Raw genomic sequence first — 20,970 nt, forward strand, 5'->3', positions numbered from 1 at the left:
CCCGGGGGGCAGGGCGGTGCGGTCAGTGGTCAGCGTGCAGGAACCTGCCGGCAAGGGAGACAGGAGGCCGGCACTGGGCGGGCGCTCCGCTCCCCGGGGAAGCGGAGGAGGGGCCTCTCTGGGCTGTGGTTACCTCATCGGTGAAGCCAGCCCCTTTCAGCCCCAAGACGCCCTGGCTGAAGAGGAGTGAAACTGAAGCATGTGTCAAGCATATTTATGGAGAAGAAAAAAAATATGTACACACACACACACACACACACACACACACACACACACACACACACACACACACACTATACCTGGGACAAAAGACAAAAGCTAGAAGCCATGCTGTATTAACACAACCTTTGACAATTCTGTTGCTTAAAAGCAGTGGTATCACCTGGTATAATGATGGGGACAATTTAAAATACTCGTTTTGTTGTTTTTTTACACTTTAACTCTGATTAGATGATCGTGCATACTCTCGCAAAGTGGGCGTTGTAGACATTTTAATGCTGAATTAGCTTTTTCACAGTGTTCTTGAAGAACTCAAGAGGTCATTCCAGAGAGTAATAGGAATCTTCATTTAGGTACTTGAAACTAGGCACTGTGCTAAGACGGAATTAAGATGCCCATTCAGTGGGGTATATTTATTGTTAATCTGAACCTGTGCTGCTGTAGGGAGTTCCTCAAATCGTGGTGGCTCAGTTTAACTATGGAATCTTGGCCGCAGGTCTAGAGGGTCTGGTCGTCAGCCCCAGAGGCAATATCTGGTAACTGTCACTTGGCCACGTTGCTCAGCATGTAAAGGGCGTACAAGCTGTCCTTTAAAGTCACAGAAACTGGCTAATGTAGCATTATGACATTTGTCTAGTGATGAACCATGGACCCCCTTAATTGTGAGCCTTCTGAGTCCTTGAGGCACCTGTGATCTTACCAGCTGATAAACTAGAGGCAGGTGGGAAAGTTGTGAAAATAAGATTTCATAACCCATAAAAATGCTAAGTTGTTAACTTAGCAAACCAGATTTTTCTAATGCACAGAATCTCTTCAGTTATTTAGGAATATTATGTGGTTCACAAGTTAATATACTGTCTTTTTGTGTTCCAGTGTGCCATAGATAGTAGGATAGTGAGGACTTCATTATAGAAAAATTACACAAGTGAACACGAATCAAATCATCTTTATCTCTTGCCAGGGCACATATCTGATCTTTCTATGATGTGGTTTTCTCCTAAAACAGTAGTTCTCACTTTTTTTTTTTTTTAGTTATGATTTTTATTTGAGATTTGGATGCCAGTTTTGAACACTATCTCAAGAAAAAAAGATACAATATTTTCTAGATGATCCTAGATGTTCCCAGAGTTGCCTAGAATCCATATGCCCCAAATTGGAAATTACTGAGCAAGATAGTTTAAAATCTGGGGGAAAAACTCCCAACTCGATGAAGTCAAAGCCTTAATCCACGTATGTAACATTGTCTATTGACTATAATATTCCATTTGCATTATTCTGTTATTTTGTCTAGATTCATTATCTTTACACTCTTAGTCTTGTTATTTGGGGTTTTACACTGTTGCCTAAAGTATGAAATGAGGAGTAACTGGGGTTGAAATAATGTTTATTGAGCACTGATTCTAGACCAGCACTGCTCTGAGCTCTCTCCATGTGTTATCTTATTTAATCCCCCAGACACCTCTATGAAGTTAGCACTATTATTGTCAGTTCCATTCTACAGATGGGAACACTGAGGCACAAAGAACTTAAGGCCTTTGCCCACCGGCACACAGCCAGCAAGATTCCAACACAGGGCACCTAAAACCAGGCCTTTCAGCCCTGCTTTGCACTGAGAGAATGGCCTGGCGGGGCCGTTCTGTATTTCACCTCTTTTATTTCACCTCTTGTATTTTACCTACTGCTTCCTGACTTTCCTTCCAGCCATCTGGCCACAAGAGACCTTTAAATAAACATGTTAGTAAGGCACTAAAATCCACCAGGTGACCCACGTGGCACCTGGGAGTTCTCATTTCTCCCTTTCTCTCATTCTCCACATCGGATTAGTTGCTAGTTCTGAAGATTCTGCCTCTCCCCAGCTCTCCAGGGAGGCTCCCCGCCCATCCTCTCTGCCCAGCCTTGCAAAGGCTCTCAGCTTCACATCCCGAAGATGCTCCCCACCTCCAGGACAGCGCCAACCACTGTTGCCGCAGCCCCCAGAGTGATCTGTCCGAATTCAGAACCTCACAAATTCATCCCCCTTAACAGAACCCATGAATCAGCTCCCATAATGTGCAGAACAAACCTTCCACTCGCCGGGGACGCAGGCCCCTTATTCACTGGCCAGACTCTCTGACGTCTTGCCCAGCTCACTCGACCTGAAACTGCCCTGGTTCTCTCTTATGCTCAAGCCTCTCCCTACACTGCTCCCTCATTTGCAACGTGCACCCCCTTTTCTGCCAGGCTGACTTTCTCATTTTGGAACTCACCTCCCATGTAAACTCTTTCTACCCGCTTACCCACCGGCTGGAGAGGGACCCTCCAGGATAACCACTGTACTCCAGTAAACTTGTCTTCCTATTTCTGTCTCTCCCGTTAGGCTGACCTTTCCTTACAGTGGAGGCTGCCTAGCCCTAAATCCAGCTCTGTGCCTTATTCAATACATGTTTGTCAAACAAATAAACATTATTTCTGTTGGAAGCTCCTATCTTGATCTCAAAGTTTGATTCATTAGGACGCTGTGTCTGTCTTTCTTCCTGTAAAACCATAGAAATAAGAATAATCTATCCCTAGACCAAAGTTGCAAATCCAATCCAAAGATCACAGGTGACCCTGGAGGAGTGCCAAGTGGAATGCTCCTTTCCCTTTTTCTAATAAACATCTGGTGGTAAATAGAAGTTCTAGTGAACACCTGGGCTGAGAAGCGGCCCTGTGAGATGAGGGGCATTGCAAAGCCTCGGTAGTATTTAGGGGGGTAAGTTCTTTAGCAACAGAATTGGAATCCAGATTAGCATGATGAGTAGGCAGATTGAGAGAGTATAGATTTTCATCTACTGTGTTACTATCAAATAGTAAATTAATATCCCCAATAAAATATTTATTGATACAGAATATTTATTATTGCTTACAAATAATATGGTTAGTGCTATGGATGTGGACTTCCAGCTTCCAGAGCTGTGAGAAATAAATGTTTTTTTTTTTTTTTTTTTTTTTTGTGGTACGCGGGCCTCTCACTGTTGTGGCCTCTCCTGTGTGGAGCACAGGTTCCGGGCGCGCAGGCTCAGCAGCCATGGCTCACGGGCCCAGCCGCTCCGCGGCATGTGGGATCTTCCCGGACTGGGGCACGAACCCGTGTCCCCTGCATCAGCAGGCGGACTCTCAACCACTGCGCCACCAGGGAAGCCCTAAATGTTATTCTTTAAGCCTCTTGTCTGTGTTCTGTTACATCACCCAGAGCTGCTAAGACCATCTCATGGGTTGATGCTTTTGTACAGAAGAATTAACTGAAAAATCAATTGACTCCTTTCTATTTTGTTCATTTAATTTTAATAAGTTTAGTTCCATTACAAAACTCTCAATGACAATTCAATTTTAATTACAGTTTCAGGAGGTTCTTTATAAAAAAGAGCAAATGATTCATTTTAAGGGAAATTATATTCATTCATCTTAAAATCACTTTAAATGGATTATGGGAAGAACTGAAACTTGATCCATTTAATTGCTCTAGGCATGGAGATTTGCAATGGATGTCTGAAATCAAGTTCAAAGAATTTCTGAAATTCTGATGATTTACATTTTGTAATTTTCTGAGCACCTGCTTTTTACTGTTTGTTGTATTTCACTTAGTTATCTCCTGTGGGACAGCGTCTCAGGCTTTAGGACACCTTCCTCAGTCTTCTTGGCACGTTTCAATTCTTGCATTTGGAAATGTGGTGCATTCGTCTTTGTGCACTAGTTGATTTAATTCGAAATAAATTTAAGTCAGTGGCCTGCCTCAGCAACAGGATCCCAATGCAGGCATTCCTGTTCCACGGCAGGACATTCTGTGAGACGTTGAATTAAGACGTTCGGAAGGTGTGTTTCCCACAACAGCCTCATGTTCCTACTCTTTTGGAGTCATACATTCATACATGTTCCTCGTGGGTTACTTAACATCTATAAATGTAATTAATTATCACTATTGTATTTTGACAAACATAGTGTGGTTATTACCAGACCAGCTGGAGTTCAGATCACAGCTCCACCAACGCCCCACTCCATGTGATCTTGAGCAAGTTAATTATTAACCTAACACTATCTCAGTTTCTTCATCTGTAAAATGGATTTAGTGTTGATACTGACCTCATGGAATTGTTATATTTATTCAATGATATAATAGTTATAAAAATGCACTCTGTGCAAGTGACAAATAGACCAAAAGAAAAACAGATGGCTGTACCCAGCTGGACAAAGTGTTAGTACATTTTATAGGCTCTACAATTACTTGTTTTATGATCTTCCAGTGTGTTCCTCTGGACTGGGAATTCTAGAATTTGTTGACATGTCCATTTTCACACTACAACACTCTGTGTTTTCCTTTAGAGTGTTTAGGATTCACTGTTTTCTTTTAGTGCATCTCCTCTTTTCCAAACAGATGTTTATCAGGACACCTCTGTGCTCCAAACCCTCCAGGGACCCTGGTTCAGTGACACCCATACACCCACTGCCATCTGGTTCAGTCTCTCTTTACAGCCAGATCCCCTAAGTCCTCTCAAATGTTCCCCTGCTTTGTCGCGTCCGTAAGGCCACCTGAACACCCACGTGTCTCACACCTGAGACTTTGCCATGTGCCATAGCTCCAGGTCCCCGACCCGCGTTTCTCACCAGACCTTTGATGCTGCCAGCCTGCTATGGAACCAAGTCAGAATGAACCAAGACCCTCAAGACCAAATGGCTGATCACGTTCAACCTGTAAAAGGTCATATTTTCTTTTTGGTCTTCACATAAAATCAGAAAACAACTCCAGCAGCAGCCACCCATGTTCATCGGAATAGCGTCAAACACAAATAATTGCCTAAAACCGAGGAAAGTAACAATTTAAAAAAATAAAACTAATTACATGATGATCTACATGAAAATCTTTGAAGAATATAAAGTGATACAGATATAAATCAAATAGTAATAATGCATATTATATGTCTATATTAAATAAAACACTATAGTAAAATAGGCTTTTTAAATTGATGTTTGTATACCAGGTTTGTATACTCTACAAGCAATTTCATATTCTTGGAGAAAAATTTGAATAAATACTATCTTTTAAGTCCTGTACTGTACACTCTAGAATAATGAATTCTGACCTTCCACTTCTAAGTGCACGTGCCATGTATGTGTATGTTCACTCACAGATGTTTCATGAGTAAATTAATTGTTATTGCTTATTCACATAGGAACTTGACTTGCATCTCAGGTTATGAGCACTAGTTGCCCTGACGCTAGTGGAGGGTTTGTGTTCAAGAGGCGAGTATAAAGTGAGCGGAGACGTGCCGGCAAGGCGGCTGGCCCTTTTCCACGTCTTTCTACCAGTTACAGCAACGGCCTTGTTCCTCTGCCAAGAATTACTGGTTACGACCGGCCAGTTAATCTCCCACACTCATTACTTCGATGTAGTGTAGACTTGCACTTAATCAGCACCACTTATTATATATCTGCTTTAGAAAAAAATCCCAGAATCCAAATCTTCACAAAAAGACATGTAAAATTACATCTTTAGATTTGATAAATTTTTTCTCCCTGGCTACCCAAATGCTAAAGCCTTCTTTCTAGTCCTACCTTTTCGTTGTATTATGAGAAATAAATGGTTAATATCCTAAATGCTAATGTGAAAACATATAACCTCAGTTAATTGGTAACTTAACTTTTATCCTATCTGGATAAAATTTTTAAAAGTATACTGTCTTCTACAACAAAATTTTGCTCTGCTAGTTTCATTACCAATAATTATGAATAATAATATGAACTTTTAACTATAAAGTATATCCATCATTAATTAGCATTTTTTAAAAGTCCACAATTCTTTTCCTAAGCTAAGCACTTAGAGGTTATATCAAATCAATAATGAGTCTGTACTAGTGGTGTGACCTTGGGAAAAATGACTTTTGAGCTAGTCTGTGCTTCAGTTTCCTTATCTGTGAAACGGGGTTTATTACCTCATCACATAAGGTTATTGTGAGGGTTAAATGATTTCATGTAACTGAAGAACTTAGAAAAATGTGTGACATATACCATTTACACAACTGCCTTATTGTGATAGACTGAGTCTACATTTAAAAAAGGATACTCCTGAGCCTGGAAAATTCTCTGTGTGGCAAGTCTGTCAAGGAGAAGAAGGGAATAGAAACAAAGTGTTGTGAAGACCCAAAGAAAGGAATTCCGTCCATAAGAAGGACAAGAGAACACACCTGCCGGACATAGGAGCAGAGCCTCCAGACAACAGAGAGAGAGGTGTAGGCTCCCCTGCCTCAGGGAGGGGAAAGCACGCCCTTCCCAGGATCACAGGGCTGGAGCCCATCGGAGTGGGTCTCCTTGGCTTTGCCTTCCTCATGGGACAGCCCCCTGAAGACACACAGGGACTTCTTGCAGGCAGTTTTCACAGTTACCTCAGAGTGGCAAAGCTCTCATGCCACATTTTGGGTTCAAGGTGTGTGGACTCAGCACTGTGTTGAGCTAATTACCCTGGGTGTCCTTCAACCCCCCCTCCGGCCCCTTGACCTCATTCAGTCAAGAAACAAGACCACTCATCTCCTGATGGCCAGAGGGGGGCCCAGGGCCCGTATTAGCCCTTTTACCTCCTGCCCACCTCAAAGCATGTCTGACGCAAGGCTGCCCATACCTCACAGTGGATGTCCAGTGAACACAGTGCACGATGGACCTCATGCAGTCATATATGCAGTAAACCCAAACCCACACAATCAGTTACAGTAGCCATAAAAAGTATCCCTTCCAAAGTATTCCTTAGACTAAAAATGGTCTAGTTGCCACTCTATCAGTATTTATTACGTCTTTAATTGCAAGAGATGTTTTTTCAAACTTACAAAGTGATAGATAGAAGGACATAAATTTGATTTTTGAATGATTTCCTTTATTGATCACTGTCCAATTCAATTCTAAATAAAAATTCTTAGTGCTTGTGATAGGTTCCATATTCTGGTTATCAGAATTCTATGAGTTTCTTCTTTTAGTCTCTTTGCGTCCAATATCTTTAACGAGTTTGAACCCCTTGCTGTTTGATACACAGAGCAGCCAAAGGGGGACCTTCTGATTTGCTGTTTCAGTGTTCTTTTCACTTATTTTGGCTTTTATGTTAAAATCACCATTTCTTCAGGAAAGAAAAATGGTATAAGAATATGCAACAAAGCCCATGAATGATTACGCGTTTCTCAAAGAGATTACTTGCCCAAAATGCTTGTTGAATTTAAGAGATGAAGCCATACATCGTCAGTCTCAGAATTGCTGAGAATCACCAGATTCTTGACATGAAAGGACATCCACGTCCCAGCCTGAGCAAAAATGAAAGTCCAAACACAGCCTGAGAGACACACCACTTGCCTTTCTCACCATAAAAATGTTTCTTTAAAAGTATTAAAATTACACAAATATATGAATATATAATAATAGTAACTATAGCTATAATTTTAAAGTTATTCTTATAAAATCCCATTGCCATGTTTTGGGGTCACCACTTCCCTGTGCTTCTTTCTAAACACTGTTTCCCATGAAACCCTCCTTCAGGTCCTTATGGGGAAAGATCAGGGGCAGGTGAGCCAAGTTCTCCTGTGTTTCTCTCCCTGATTTTCTCCCCGACCCTTGTACGTGGGGACATCATGAGATTCAAGGGCGCAAGTCATCATGCGCTGATCCTGAATCTCCAGCTTATTCCTTCCATCACTCAGGCCAGGGAAGGCTCGTGGTGCAGCTGATTTCAGTGATTGTCAGAGAAGACAGGGATGTCAGAGACTTGGAATTATGAAAACGGGCTTGCACAGGACATCTGCCACAGTTGTGTGATACCTCAAGCAGTCCCCTTAGACTGAACCCTGTCTCCCTTTCTCTCACCCCCGTTACATGTAGGCATTTTACTGATTTTCAGTTTCCAAGTTGATCATTATTCTTCACACTCAGACTTACTTTGTTGAAATTTTAAAAATCACTGTGCTTTTCACATAGTGTGGCCAATAAGTTATTTCATGCAGACTCACATGGAGTGCTCTTGTCACACAGACACACACAGGCATACACACAGAGATGCACACGCACATGCATACACAGATGCACACACATCATACATATGCAAACATACACAGAGCAATTTTATTATTTTATGATTGTTTTGGACGAATAGAATTTTAGGAGTTAGCCTAACTCTCACTTTCATAGGTGAGGAAACAGGTGCTGAGAGTTTAGGTGACTTTCTCCAAGTTGGCAGAAAGTGGAGAGCTATATTTATTTTCATTTTTACTCTGATTAAAGTTCTTTATGCAAATTTGGACGTAGAGGTGAATTTCCCTCTCCTTTCGTCAAGGGGAGAAGAACGTATTTTCTGCCGCCGAAAGGGCTTCCGTCCCAAGACAGGCAGATGGGCTCAGTGCTGTGAGACAGTAGCAGGGGACTCAGTGGTTTGGTCCACGGCTAGAATCCCCTCTAAATGCATCCAGGTTGAGGCCACAGAATACCAACGTGGGAAAACTGCATGGACATAACTGTCGAGTCAGCACATTGGAATTGGCGGGGATGCTTCATGAAGCAGCGATGGGGCACAGAGAGGTGACTGCCAGTGATATAGCCAAAGTGCTCGGGCATACCTATTTTATTCTAGAATTCTTTGTAAGTTAGGAGTAAGATGCATTCTATTAAAAGAAATAAAATCTTGAAAATAGGATGAATGGGGGTATCTTTCCTGTCCAGTGGATAAAACAGTAGAAGGAAGTCGCTAATCTATAAAAACAATATGGTGCTAGCAGATACATTGAGAGAAAAGAGGGCTGTCATGATTTAAAAGTTTTTATTTATTAAAATCAATAATTCCACTTTTGAATCCTCTTTCTTTTTTTAATGTCCTGTTTATTTTAGCTGAATGTGGAGCAAGTGTCAAAGGAAATGAAGGAACATTACTGTCTCCAAATTTCCCATCAAATTATGATAATAACCATGAGTGTATCTATAAAATTGAAACAGAAGCTGGCAAGGGGATCCATCTCAGAGCACGAAGCTTCCAGCTGTTTGAAGGAGATATTCTAAAGGTAAAAAAAATCTGTTTTAATAGGACTCCATCTTTCCTTCTCAAGGAACAAGTATAATGTTGATCCATCTATATACGTAGATATATACATATATTAACGTATCTTTATATATACACATATTTTCCCAATTTGTTTATCCAGCTGGTTTGAGAAGGTGGCCTATAGTATCATGTGTATGTGGACTTTGAAATACCTAAGTCTATAATCCTGGATCTAAAATTTATTAGTTGTGTATTTTAGGGATATTATTTAACATTTTTTAAGCCTTATTTTTCTTATATGTAAAAACATGCAATGGTACCTACCTTTTTGTGATGTTCTGAGGATTAAATAATATAGATACATATTTCAAGCATTGTTCCTAGCACATACTAATAATTGTAAAAAAAACTTGCAGGATCCCCAGACCAACCCTTTCTACAGTCGCTCTTGATTTGTAAATGTGATCATGACAGAGCATCCTTCAGAGCTAGAAGAATTTTGATGTGAGAGTAAACTCAAGCCCTGCCACTGTTGCTGGACCACAAAGCAGGGTTGATGTGGAGAAGCCAAGGCAGGATGAGGCAGAATCTCACTCAACCAGTCAGAGCTGTGTTCACAGGACTCCGAGGTGTGCTAGGCATGGGACCAGCATCAAGGGTCAGTGCAGTAGATGACTCAAAGCATCAGAGCCTCGGGGAACTGCTCCAGGTGGAGCACACCACTCACATTCCAGATGGACTCCAGGGAAACAGGCAGGGGGACGGATTCAAGGGGCACCCAGGTCTTGCCTTGAGCTCCAACTGCAAATGCCCCCAAACTTCTAAGACTTCTGAAATAGTTTCCACCTCTCCTGTGACTATTTCAGGAACCTGGGGACCTCCCTGGCTCTAGGGGCTGAGTAGTTGGCACTTGTAGCCCGAGCCTCAGGGCCTTGAAAGAGAGTGGCTTTGAGCAACAAAGACCAACACTGGCCGTCATCCAGCCCGTCCACCTGCTCGTTCCACTGGGAAGTAAGCGACTTGTCCAGGCCACACGGCTTGTTTATGGCAAGAGAGGGACACATCTCATCCCGTTTCTGAAGTTCTAGGGTTTTTCAGTCATGTGTACATCTACATGGGCACACACAATGCTCCATCTCAGACGCAGTAGATGTGACTCACTTGAAGCTGTGAGCATTAAGAAGCTGTGCAAAGAGCCTGCTAAGAGGGAAACTTAGTGCCCTCCAGGTGTGTCCTCTGTTTGCACAGTGGATAAAGTGGGGTCGCTGGTAGGTTCCGTTATGTGCACAGGTCAATAGAAGCTTCCAGACTCAAGTGCTCATCACTTCCTCCAAGTCCACCTTTGACTATGCTTCAAGGTCACAATTTAGGAGAGAGGTTTTATTCTAGTTGTTCTTTCATTGTAATAGTCTTTTGAAAGCTCGTGCTGGCAGTATGAGTCGCTGTAATTAAGAAGTGATTTTCAGGTATGAAACTAGTACATCCTCACTGATCTGAAAAAAGTTAAATTTGCATCAAAGAACTGTTTTCTGAATTCTTTCAAATTTAGACATCAGTAAGCCTTTAAGGCAAACTTTTATGGAACAATTAACCATACTTTGGTGCAGGCGAGTGACTAGAGACACTGGACTAAATATACACTGATACATATTACTGGAATGGAAGGAAGCAAATCATTTTCATTTGTGATTGCGTGCTGTTTAAACTTGTTGATTATAACAAAAAATCAAAAAACATCTTGCTTACCACCTTTACTTGCAGAGAAACTGTCAATCATCTGAAAAACCTAGATGCTGTGCAGACATACCTTTTATTGAGTATGCTAATAAATATCAAAAGGTTAAAAACATTTCAAGTGGGACTACCTTGAATTTTGAGCATAATCCCGCACACGTGGTGTGATCCATTAACAGAGACCAGAGTTTATGTACACACCCTCCCCCGCATAAATGTGATGCTTGCTTGTTTCATGTGGAAACACCGTGTAAGAGAAATACAGCTCTAAGGAGAGTGTCATGATAGGGATACGTAATGGAAAGCGAGGTTAGTTCTGGAAACAGAGCCCTCAGGTATAACTCCTGTAAAAGTGGGGACGATTTCCCCAGTCCTTTCAGCATTGTCATTCCAGAATTCCTTGTGATGTTTTCTAATCTGTGCTTATCTGCTCTCTTGGCTATTCCACTCGGAGCATATGGCATTTATTATGTGCCAGGCTCCAAGGAGGGTCTGTAGTGCAAATAGGCATAGCCTTGTATTAACATATGACCCAAGGAACCTTTTCCTAATGACTGAAAGGGACACTTTGATCCCAGCTGCTTGTAGATGAGGATATACAACTAGGAGGTTTTGTGCTGAACTAAAATCGCTTGTTACTAATTTAATTGGAAGTAAACGTCAAGTCTTTTGCCTTCCAATACTATCTGGGTTGTCATTTGTGATACATGAGAAGCATGAATCCAGATTTTCACCTTGCGAGAGCTGACAACATAATATCCCCACTAGTCAGTTACTTTTTCGTTCAGAGATTTCTGCTGTCAAGCCCAGTGCTAACTGCTGGTGATGCAGATAAACAAGACAGAATTACTCTTCCAGAGATGCTTAATAATTCAGTGTGGCAATGGTTCATTTTTAGTGGTCTAGCTATGAGGATCCTGGAGCTAGATGCTGTCCATGTAAGCTATTAAATCTTGGAGAAGCACTCAAACAAGCTAAGACCAGTGGAGGTGACAGTGGAAGATGCTTCAGAGCTTTGAGGACCGAGCCTAAGTGTGTGTTGATTTCCTTTAATGCCCCCTCATCTCCATGGATTTCTATGAATCACAGAGAATTACATGGCATGTGGAGTAACGTAAGACCTTGGTGGAGAGGCCTGGACACTTTACTTTTGAGCCAGCATGCTCTGGATTCTAAAACTCTTTATAATCTGGGTGCCAGCAACCTCACTATCGAATGAATCTATGTTAAGCCAAACAATGATTTTTCCTACACTAGCCTGTTGCTAGCTTGCATGAGAAGTTATAGGGTATTTGATTTTCCTACTCGAGCATATGCATATTTAATTAAAATGAAATCAAATAATGATCCATTAAAGTAATCCTTCTAAATGTGTTTTCTCCATTTAGGAGTATGAATTTGTAAGTCTGTCAAGCAGCAATCATGGTTTACATATGCATTAGAGAAGAGCAGGAGAAGAAAAGTAAGAATTAATCTGTGTGAGAAGGAAAAGAAGTGAGAGAAATAGGCAGATATGGGGGAGGCTACCAGGGGCTTTGATATACTTTATTTAGATAAGATATCTTTTATCAAAAAGAACTGGATGTTCTCCAGTGTGATGTGATACATTTTCATTCTTTCTTCTAAAAAGCCCTTATCCATACCAGCAGTTCCTTGCCATGAACCATTGCAATGGTTTCAAGAGGCAAATGGATGAACCTTTGCCACGAAGCATTATAGTCTTGACCACTTAGCGGGGGTGTGAGGGGCTCAAAACTAAATTCTCCTAGAACGTGAATGCTGTTTGCTCTGGCATTAGGAACGTGTACTGTGGGACGCCCCCCAATGCCCACGCCTTAAAACTGTCTGACGCAGTCTCCACTGGGGGAATGTGATTGGCAACCCTGCACTCCCAGTGTGCACCTGGGAAGTCATCACTTCGTGTCCCTTACCCGTGATGTTTGCTCAGAACCAAGCCCGGTCCACTTGTCTTCCAAATGTTCGGGGTATCCACCCAGGCTGTACAACCACCTGTGAAAATGGAGTCAGTCACAATGCTTCAGAGCAAGATGACCTCTCTCTCTGATATCGGACATGACAGTATTCCTTTGCTACAACAAATTCAAAACTAAAGTCACTGCAGGCTCAGGGGCTACAAAATGTGACAAGGTTTCAGCACCTCGACTTGTAACACATTTGGATGAAGGAGGAGACATTCACACTGAACTATGACACATCCTTCCAACCTCTGTAAATGCCAGGCTTACAAAGGTGGACCATGCAACCTGGAAATGCAAATACATGATGATTTCATTTTAAATAAACACAGAATGTTCAGCTTGATGCAGATAAAATGATCTGGGCACAAATGGAATCTTTTGTCTTTAATGTTAACGGTAAAGATAAAACTTAAAGAAAAAAGATTGTTTGCCAGTGTCTTCCATCCACTCAGCTTTCTATAAACTGTGTCACTTTTTAAATTACTGTATAAAATCATAATCTTTGAAAATTTGGATTTCTTGTTAAAATTGCTAACGTACAAAATTGCTAACATACAAACAGAATTAATTGATAAGGGGATTCGTGCTGTGAATTCTTCTCAGGTCTACGATGGAAGAGATAGTTCATCACGTCCGCTGGGGGCCTTCACTAAAAATGAGCTGACGGGGCTCATCCTGAACAGCACCTCCAACCACCTGTGGCTGGAGTTCAACTCCAATGGGTCTGACACTGACCAGGGTTTTCAGCTCACCTATACTAGTAAGTGCCATACGACTTAATCGTTTCATTTTACTTTTATTTTCTCAGGATACATCTGTTACTTTACTGATATGATACATTTTAAATATCGATTTTTTTCCTGGCCCCCGTCCTGTGTTTTGGATTGCTGTTTAATTCTGTGCATTGTTGAGCGGGCAGTAAATTTAAACACATTATCAGAAGTAAGAGTTTGAAACGTGTTTATTTAGAAGTATTAGTATTTTCATAACATGACTGTACCTGAAAAGAAAATGTTATGACATTTAAGAGATATTAGGGTTGGGCTTTCCTGGTGGCGCAGTGGTTGAGAGTCCACCAGCCGATGCAGGGGACGCGGGTTCATGCCCCGCTCCGGGAAGATCTCACATGCCGCGGAGCGGCTGGACCCGTGAGCCATGGCCGCTGAGCCTGCGCGTCCGGAGCCTGTGCTCCGCAACAGGAGAGGCCACAACAGTGAGAAGCCCGCGTACCGCAAAAAAAAAAATGCTTGACTTAAAGAGATATTAGGGTTAAAATTATTGTGTGATTTAATGCACATTGACAAAAATTCATAGACAATATATGAAATATTTAAAATGAATGATATAATTAATAGTAATAGTCCTTGAATGCCTGCAACACATCAATACTTTTCTATTATATCTGTCTATCTATACATACACATATTAGATTCCATACATTATGTAAAATAGATTACATGTGTGTAAAATATAATAATTTATACATATAGATACACACACGCACACATATAGGTGTGTGTGTGTGTATATATACCCTATGTTGTAAGTGCTTTCTTATCACAACTCATTTCTTCCTGAGAAAACTAAACACAAGTAATTGGAGTGTGTGTCCAGGATACCAGCTGTCTGAGTCAGTGGAACCAGGATTCGGTCTGTAGCTCACAGTTTTAAGCCGTGTTCTTAGTGCCCCCTCCATTAATATAATTAATATAAATCAATATGGAAAATGCCTTTTTTTAAAAAAAAGATGAATGTGAAGAAGACAGAGGAGGGTAAAACAAAGGAGGAGAAGGAATTGTTCTTTCACAAAGAGAAGTTGGACGTGTGATAACTGTCATTTTCAACATTTTTAGTTCCAGAAAAATAAAGTAAAAAGTATAGTTATTTGGTATAGGTTATTAATTAAAATTAAGTAATAAATTAGCTAAAATGCTTAAAATATACAAGACAGTCCAATCCTTCACCAACCCGATGATTAAAAATCTTTGTGATACCAAATACCATGACATAAGAAATTAAAAATTTCGGATTTTTGAGCATGAAAGTCTATTAGTGATTATCAAGACTGATTCCTTTTTTTGACAGATAAACAAATGAAGGCCTGAAAAATACAATAACTATCCCAGACATAAAGCTAACCCAGGTGCCTTAAAGGAGGATTAATTGCCTCAAATCCCCCTTGGTAGGTGAAATTACAGTTGAAGAATTATAATCCTTTTGACAAAAATAGAATTATAGTCCCATGGACAGGATGAGAAAACCCACATTTCACTTTCATGAATATAACCATTTAAAAGACTCCGTGAATTGAAAGCATACTAATTATATCATGTACAAATAAATTACTAGCAGTTATATTACCAAATAAATTTATAATTACAGCTTTTGTTTACTAGGATTCTACTTTGGAGAATTTCATCCTCAAAAAAGTTTCAGAGAGTTCTTGTCAAACCAGTTTGCTTTGATTACAGATAAAATGTAAACCGCCATGATCTCTTTTTCTTCTACTGCGGTTTTCCATCAAATGCTCATCAATTTTTAATTTATTCCTCGGATGTGTCAACACACGCCTCCCAGTTTTTATACTGGTCTTACAGCCTTAGAGGAACATGGGCACATGAGAAGGAAGACAATGTGAAAGCTCTAGGCGCCTTTCTGAGTTTCCTGTGATGCACACCTGGGTCCCCCTCCATTGTTGCTTTGGCCTATCTGACAAATCGTGCTTCTTCCAATGGCTTGTAAGCAAAGAGCTAAAACCTTGGCCCGAGAGCTGTCCTCTCTCCTCTGTGCATCTTCACGACCTTATCCTCAGGGCCGCCCAAGTGTGGAGGTTGCTAAGCTCACAGCTGCTTCCTAGGAAAGGTATCATGTTAGACTTCTACGTTACATTGCAGGACTTTTTCAGCCGTAGTTACCGCGTCCTGTTTTCCCTCTGACGATTTCCAAGGAGAGTAATTCTTGATTTGTGAGCACTCATTCCTCTCCTCTCATGGCAGTGCAAATTCAAGCCTGCTGGAATTTATAGTCGCTTTATTTATTTATCAGTGAGATGGGGGTTACAGGACTGTTTCCAGAATTCTTACATCCCCTTTATTTTCCAAATGGCAGTGAAGAAAGTCCATATGCCCTAAAAACGTGTGATGGGATTGAAATTAGAGGTTGTAGCTTCCATTGTGTATCATGCCCACCTTCCCTCGTCAAGAAGAGTTGCTTCCACATATATACAATGGAATATTACTCAGGCATAAAAAGAAACAAAATTGAGTTATTTGTAGTGAGGTGGATGGACCTAGAGTCTGTCATACAGAGTGAAGTAAGTCAGAAAGAGAAAAACAAATACCGTATGCTAACACATAAATGGAATCTAAAAAAATTAAAAAAAAAAAAGGTTCTGATGAACCTAGGGGCAGGACAGGAATAAAGACACAGACACAGAGAATGGACTAGAGGACATGGGCAGGGGGAAGGGTAAGCTGGGATGAAGTGAGACAGTGGCATGGATTTATATATACTACCAAATGTAAACTAGATAGCTAGTGGGAAGCAGCCACATAGCACAAGGAGATCAGCTCTGTGCTTTGTGACCACCTAGAGGGGTGGGATAGGGAGGGTGGGAGGGAGACGCAAGAGGGAGGAGATATGGGGATATATGTATACATAGAGCTGACTCACTTTGTTATACAGCAGAAACTAGCACAACACTGTAAAGCAATTATACTCCAATAAAGATTTTTTTTTTTTTAAAAAAAAGAGTTGCTTCCATGCACTATTCTCAGCCCCTACTAGGCAGCATGTGATGGTTGTCACTGTTTCTCCATGGCACCCTCCAGACTGTGAGGACCTTTACTGCTCCTCGCATTTCTCTAAGTAACTTTGAGAAACCTTGAAGCTGTGGATCTGTTTATGGGCACTTTCCAATTATTTGGATTTTATTTTATTTTATTTTATTTTTTTTTGGATTTTATTTTATTTTTATAACATAGCAGCACAGACTTTCTAAAAGAAGAAGAAAGAAATGTTGGTGACGGTTTCCAGTTATTTAGCTCTTAGTATAATCAATTTGATGGGAGTAACTATCTTTTCTGCCTGTTTTTCCTCTTTCCTCCACCTGCAATAACACAGATGCTACCCAGGTGCAAGTCTTGTTTCCAGGATTGTCCTGGAGCTGGAACACACTGCCAGATGGAAAAAGATATTTGTAATATAGCACTGATGGTGCTGATGGCTATAATCAAAATATTATTGACTTCACATTAAATTCTTAGGTTTAAACACTCGGTAATTAAGTTTAAGAAATCCCACGCTCCCACAATGTGGTTGAATACCTGAATCAAATCTTCATCTCTAAAAGATGGTTTGGAAATAATGAATGGCTGTAAAATGTTTTCAGCCAATTATTAAAGCTTAAGCCTATTTGAAGGCATTTTCAACTATTTTCAGAAGACTTTTGTAATTGCCTCTTGCTCGTTAATTGCATTACTGAAGGAAACATTCATATTTAAATGTTTCAAATCCGTAATTAATCTACACACAAGTGGATTAGAAAAAGTCAACAGAGTAAATATATAGCTTAATAAACATCTTGAAGCTTTTCAAATGAGTACAAATCATTTTGTATATCCTCTAATATTTAGAGCGTACTACCCAATACCTTCTAATTTTACCATCTTGGCAATTCTGGGTCTCGGTAAATAGCTCCTTTTTCTCTTCTTTGTAAGTTAGAAACTCAGTCTCCAAATCTGTAAGTGGTTTGCTGAGGCTTTTACCTATGGGGTATAGCTGGGAGCCAATCCAGGTCTTCTAAACAAGGGCCAGAACTGTTGATGACCTTATTTTCAAATATTTTAGATGATCCCACTTTGATGAGTTCCATATTTATTGACTGATATTTATATATGTAAAGGCATTGGCAAGGAAGAAAAGCCAGGCATCTTTGGGACAAGTAGGAATAAACATATTAGTAAACATTTATTAAGCAACTGCTGATTTCTGAGTAGTAGGTTAGAGCAACATACAACTGGAAAAGTTTACCTCTATTGGAAGACACTGCTTTTTACTACAGATTTGTCCATTTTCATAACAGTTGGTAGTCTTCTGAGCCTACAATTATGTCAAGTGGAAGCATAACCCATAAGCTCTTTTAGATCAGGGACAATGGGTGTTCATTTTTTATTCCCCTCTGTACCTCGCACAGATGTCTGATCTATAATATTAAAAGCTTAGATTGGATCATTGTTATTCAAGCTGTATTCTATGGAGCACTAAGATTCTGCAGAGCTGTCTCAGGCCAATAAGAGTTTCACCTTATTTAACATAAGCCTTTCTTTTCTTTTTTTTTTGTTATCCCAGTGATTGTAAAGCTCTTAAATACCAGGAAAAATCATATTGACAGTGGATTGCTATGTCTTCTAAATATTTCAGCAAATATTTTTACAGAAAAGTAGTTCTGGAAATTTAAAAAAAAATTCCCTGTTGAATTCAGAATTCTTTAAAAAATATACTGACCCCTTTTGAGTTCCACAGGGATGTTCCCAGAACAGTCACTCTTCAGAAACAGTTTCCCACAGGACTTTCTGGTTGTCACTCTTACTGATTTAAGTAGAGAGGAGCCAGCAAAACACCAGTCACACCTGAACAAAAATTCTTACTGTTTGGGAGTGTCGTAAAAGAACTGTATTCACCTTCTCTGCGCCATCTCGGTGTGTCTGTGTGCTGCTCGATCAATGACTGTACCGTGTATTATTTGTGTACTGAATGCTTAGCACTATATTGAAACAGAAGGCAAAAGCCACGGTTCCCGTCCACAGATAAATGACTTAGGATAGTCACGTGCAGCACTTGTGAAACACTGGTCCGTGGAAATGTGGCTGCACCTTCATGTTCTCAACTATGGGATGGGTCAGCAGGGGGTTCAGGGCCCAAGCTGATACGTGTGACCGTAATGTATCCATCTCCTGATGCACTACGTTGATGCAAAGATGAAAATCCTTTGATTCTGACCCTTAATGTATTGTATTTGACCCCAATACATTTCATTTTTATATGAGTTTGCTCTTTTTCTCCAAAGAAACTATAGCTCCTCGATGATAGCATGTGATCCTAGTACCCCAAGAGTTAGAAATATATATGACACATATTATATTTATTTGTGATGATGGCAAATATAATTTTCCAGAGCAATGAGAGATCATTGAAAGCTGGAATCACCCTAGAGGCCTCCAGAATTTTCTTTCCTTCCTGCTAGATGCCTTTGACTCATCCCTTAAGATTGCAGTTAAATGCCAGTTTCTGTATAAAGGCTGCTCTGCTCCAGATTTCCGGAGCAGAATCACCTGCCTCTCCCATGCTCCCTACCCCATGCATTTTGTCTCTAATCCTTTGTTTTTACTAACAGAAGGGGTGAGGTTTTCAAGAGGAGTAATCTTAACTTGCTCACTTTTGTATCACCTCCATAGTCACTTAACAAATGATAATTGAGTTGACCTAGATTTGCCTGGAAGGAGGCAGATTTGAGTAAAGATGCATGCGGAGAGTAGAGTATGATCTTGGAACTCATGAGATAATGAATATGAAAGTCTGAATAGAGTGGAAGATGCATGATGAGGAGAAAAAGGAAGACAAATGAGCTGCGGGAACCTGATTATGGAAGCCACTGAAAACTGATCAGGGGTATTGGTCAACATTAAGGCAGAGCCATTAATAATATTGGAGGAATGAAATTAATGCAAGTGTGAGATTGAAAGGAGAGGATGATAACAGCCCCAAACAGCTCTGTCTGTGCTCTTGCCACCCACGAGTGACCTGAGAGTGAAGGAGAAAAGCTACTTGCTGACTTTTACAATAACACACATAATGGGACAGAGCAGAAATATGGACTTATTTTTACTTATAAATGGAGTGGTCAGATTGAAATACTAAATATCTTTTAAAAACAAAAAGAAAAAGAAGGGATGCCTTGGGAGGGTGGTGTGGGGTAGTCAGTAGTCACAGAAGAACAGATAGACGGACCTTAAAAATGGAAATTCTTTGGTAACCCCTCAAGATGTATTTGGCGCAGAAGGCTAAGCAAGTAGATGCTGGAGTCTTATCCCCCTGGGAAACCTGTGCTGTGGTGGAGGTGGACTAATTAGGCTGCCCTCCCTTCAGGTCCACTGGCTTTATTTAACTAAAGTCCCTTGCTCTGATTCTGTGGTTATCAGGCAGTATTCTCAGTGTGACTGGGGTGTCAGTGTGGCTTTGCCAGTAGGAAGAGAGTGACTTATTTGTGTTGACATAGGGATTCCAGTACATGGACTGAATCCATTTATTGTTTTCAATTAGGGAATTGGAATTCTGGCGTTGTGCTTAAGTCACTAGAGTCCCCCATGAGATGAATCTCTTTTGGGTACAGAACTAGGTGTCTGATCCTACAAAGTCATCCTTCAGGAGGCAGACTGCTAGCTTTCCTGGGGTGACTTAACGCCCCTGGCTGTTGCAAGCCTCATTTTTCTGTTTCAGACTCTTATAATATAGACTGTAGAGTGGGGAACCCACGGTCAGGGACATCTCTAAAACGCTGAAGGAAAGGAAGCTTGAGGGGATAGACGAGGAAGAACGTTTCAAAGAACTAAGAGGCTGGAGGTGAGCATGCAGACCTGAAGGACAGAGCTGCCACTGGTCCATAAGGCCCCTTTGTGCGTATTATTGTTTACAAAGGAGGGGAAGTGCTTATCCTGGAAAGTGAGGGCCTCGGGGCACGCCCTCCGCAGCTGCACTAGGCAGCTCTGCGAACAGCAAAGCACACAGCCTGGAGTCCAGAGACCTGCCCAGCGCCTGGGCTGCATAATTTGCAGATGATGGTGTTCTGTTTGGGGACAGGAAAACTAGGACTTCGCTTTCCCCACAGCCAAATCTCTCATGGCTGGTTAATTTCCATTCTTCAGTGTCTTGAAATGGTCACCCTGCACCCAACCCTGAATTATCTAAGATAAGCACCCTAGACTAGAGAAACCTCCAAGTCCCCTACAACTGGAATCTGGGAGA

General features: G+C 40.9%; 1 protein-coding gene across 1 annotated transcript in view; it reads left to right on the forward strand.

Annotated features, from left to right (window-relative positions):
- Positions 1-20,970, forward strand: part of CSMD1 (CUB and Sushi multiple domains 1) — a gene marked incomplete at its 3' end in the record, with an annotated part of 1,748,580 nt that overhangs the window by 1,458,434 nt on the left and 269,176 nt on the right. The window contains exons 22-23 of the mRNA XM_082680517.1: positions 9,085-9,254; positions 13,552-13,708. Coding sequence (XP_082536643.1) covers positions 9,085-9,254; positions 13,552-13,708 — 327 coding nt within the window. The remainder of the gene's footprint in view (positions 1-9,084; positions 9,255-13,551; positions 13,709-20,970) is intronic.

The sequence above is a fragment of the Grampus griseus genome (assembly GCF_964374135.1).
Source record: "Grampus griseus genome assembly, chromosome: 21".
In the NCBI taxonomy this organism is placed as follows: domain Eukaryota; kingdom Metazoa; phylum Chordata; class Mammalia; order Artiodactyla; family Delphinidae; genus Grampus; species Grampus griseus.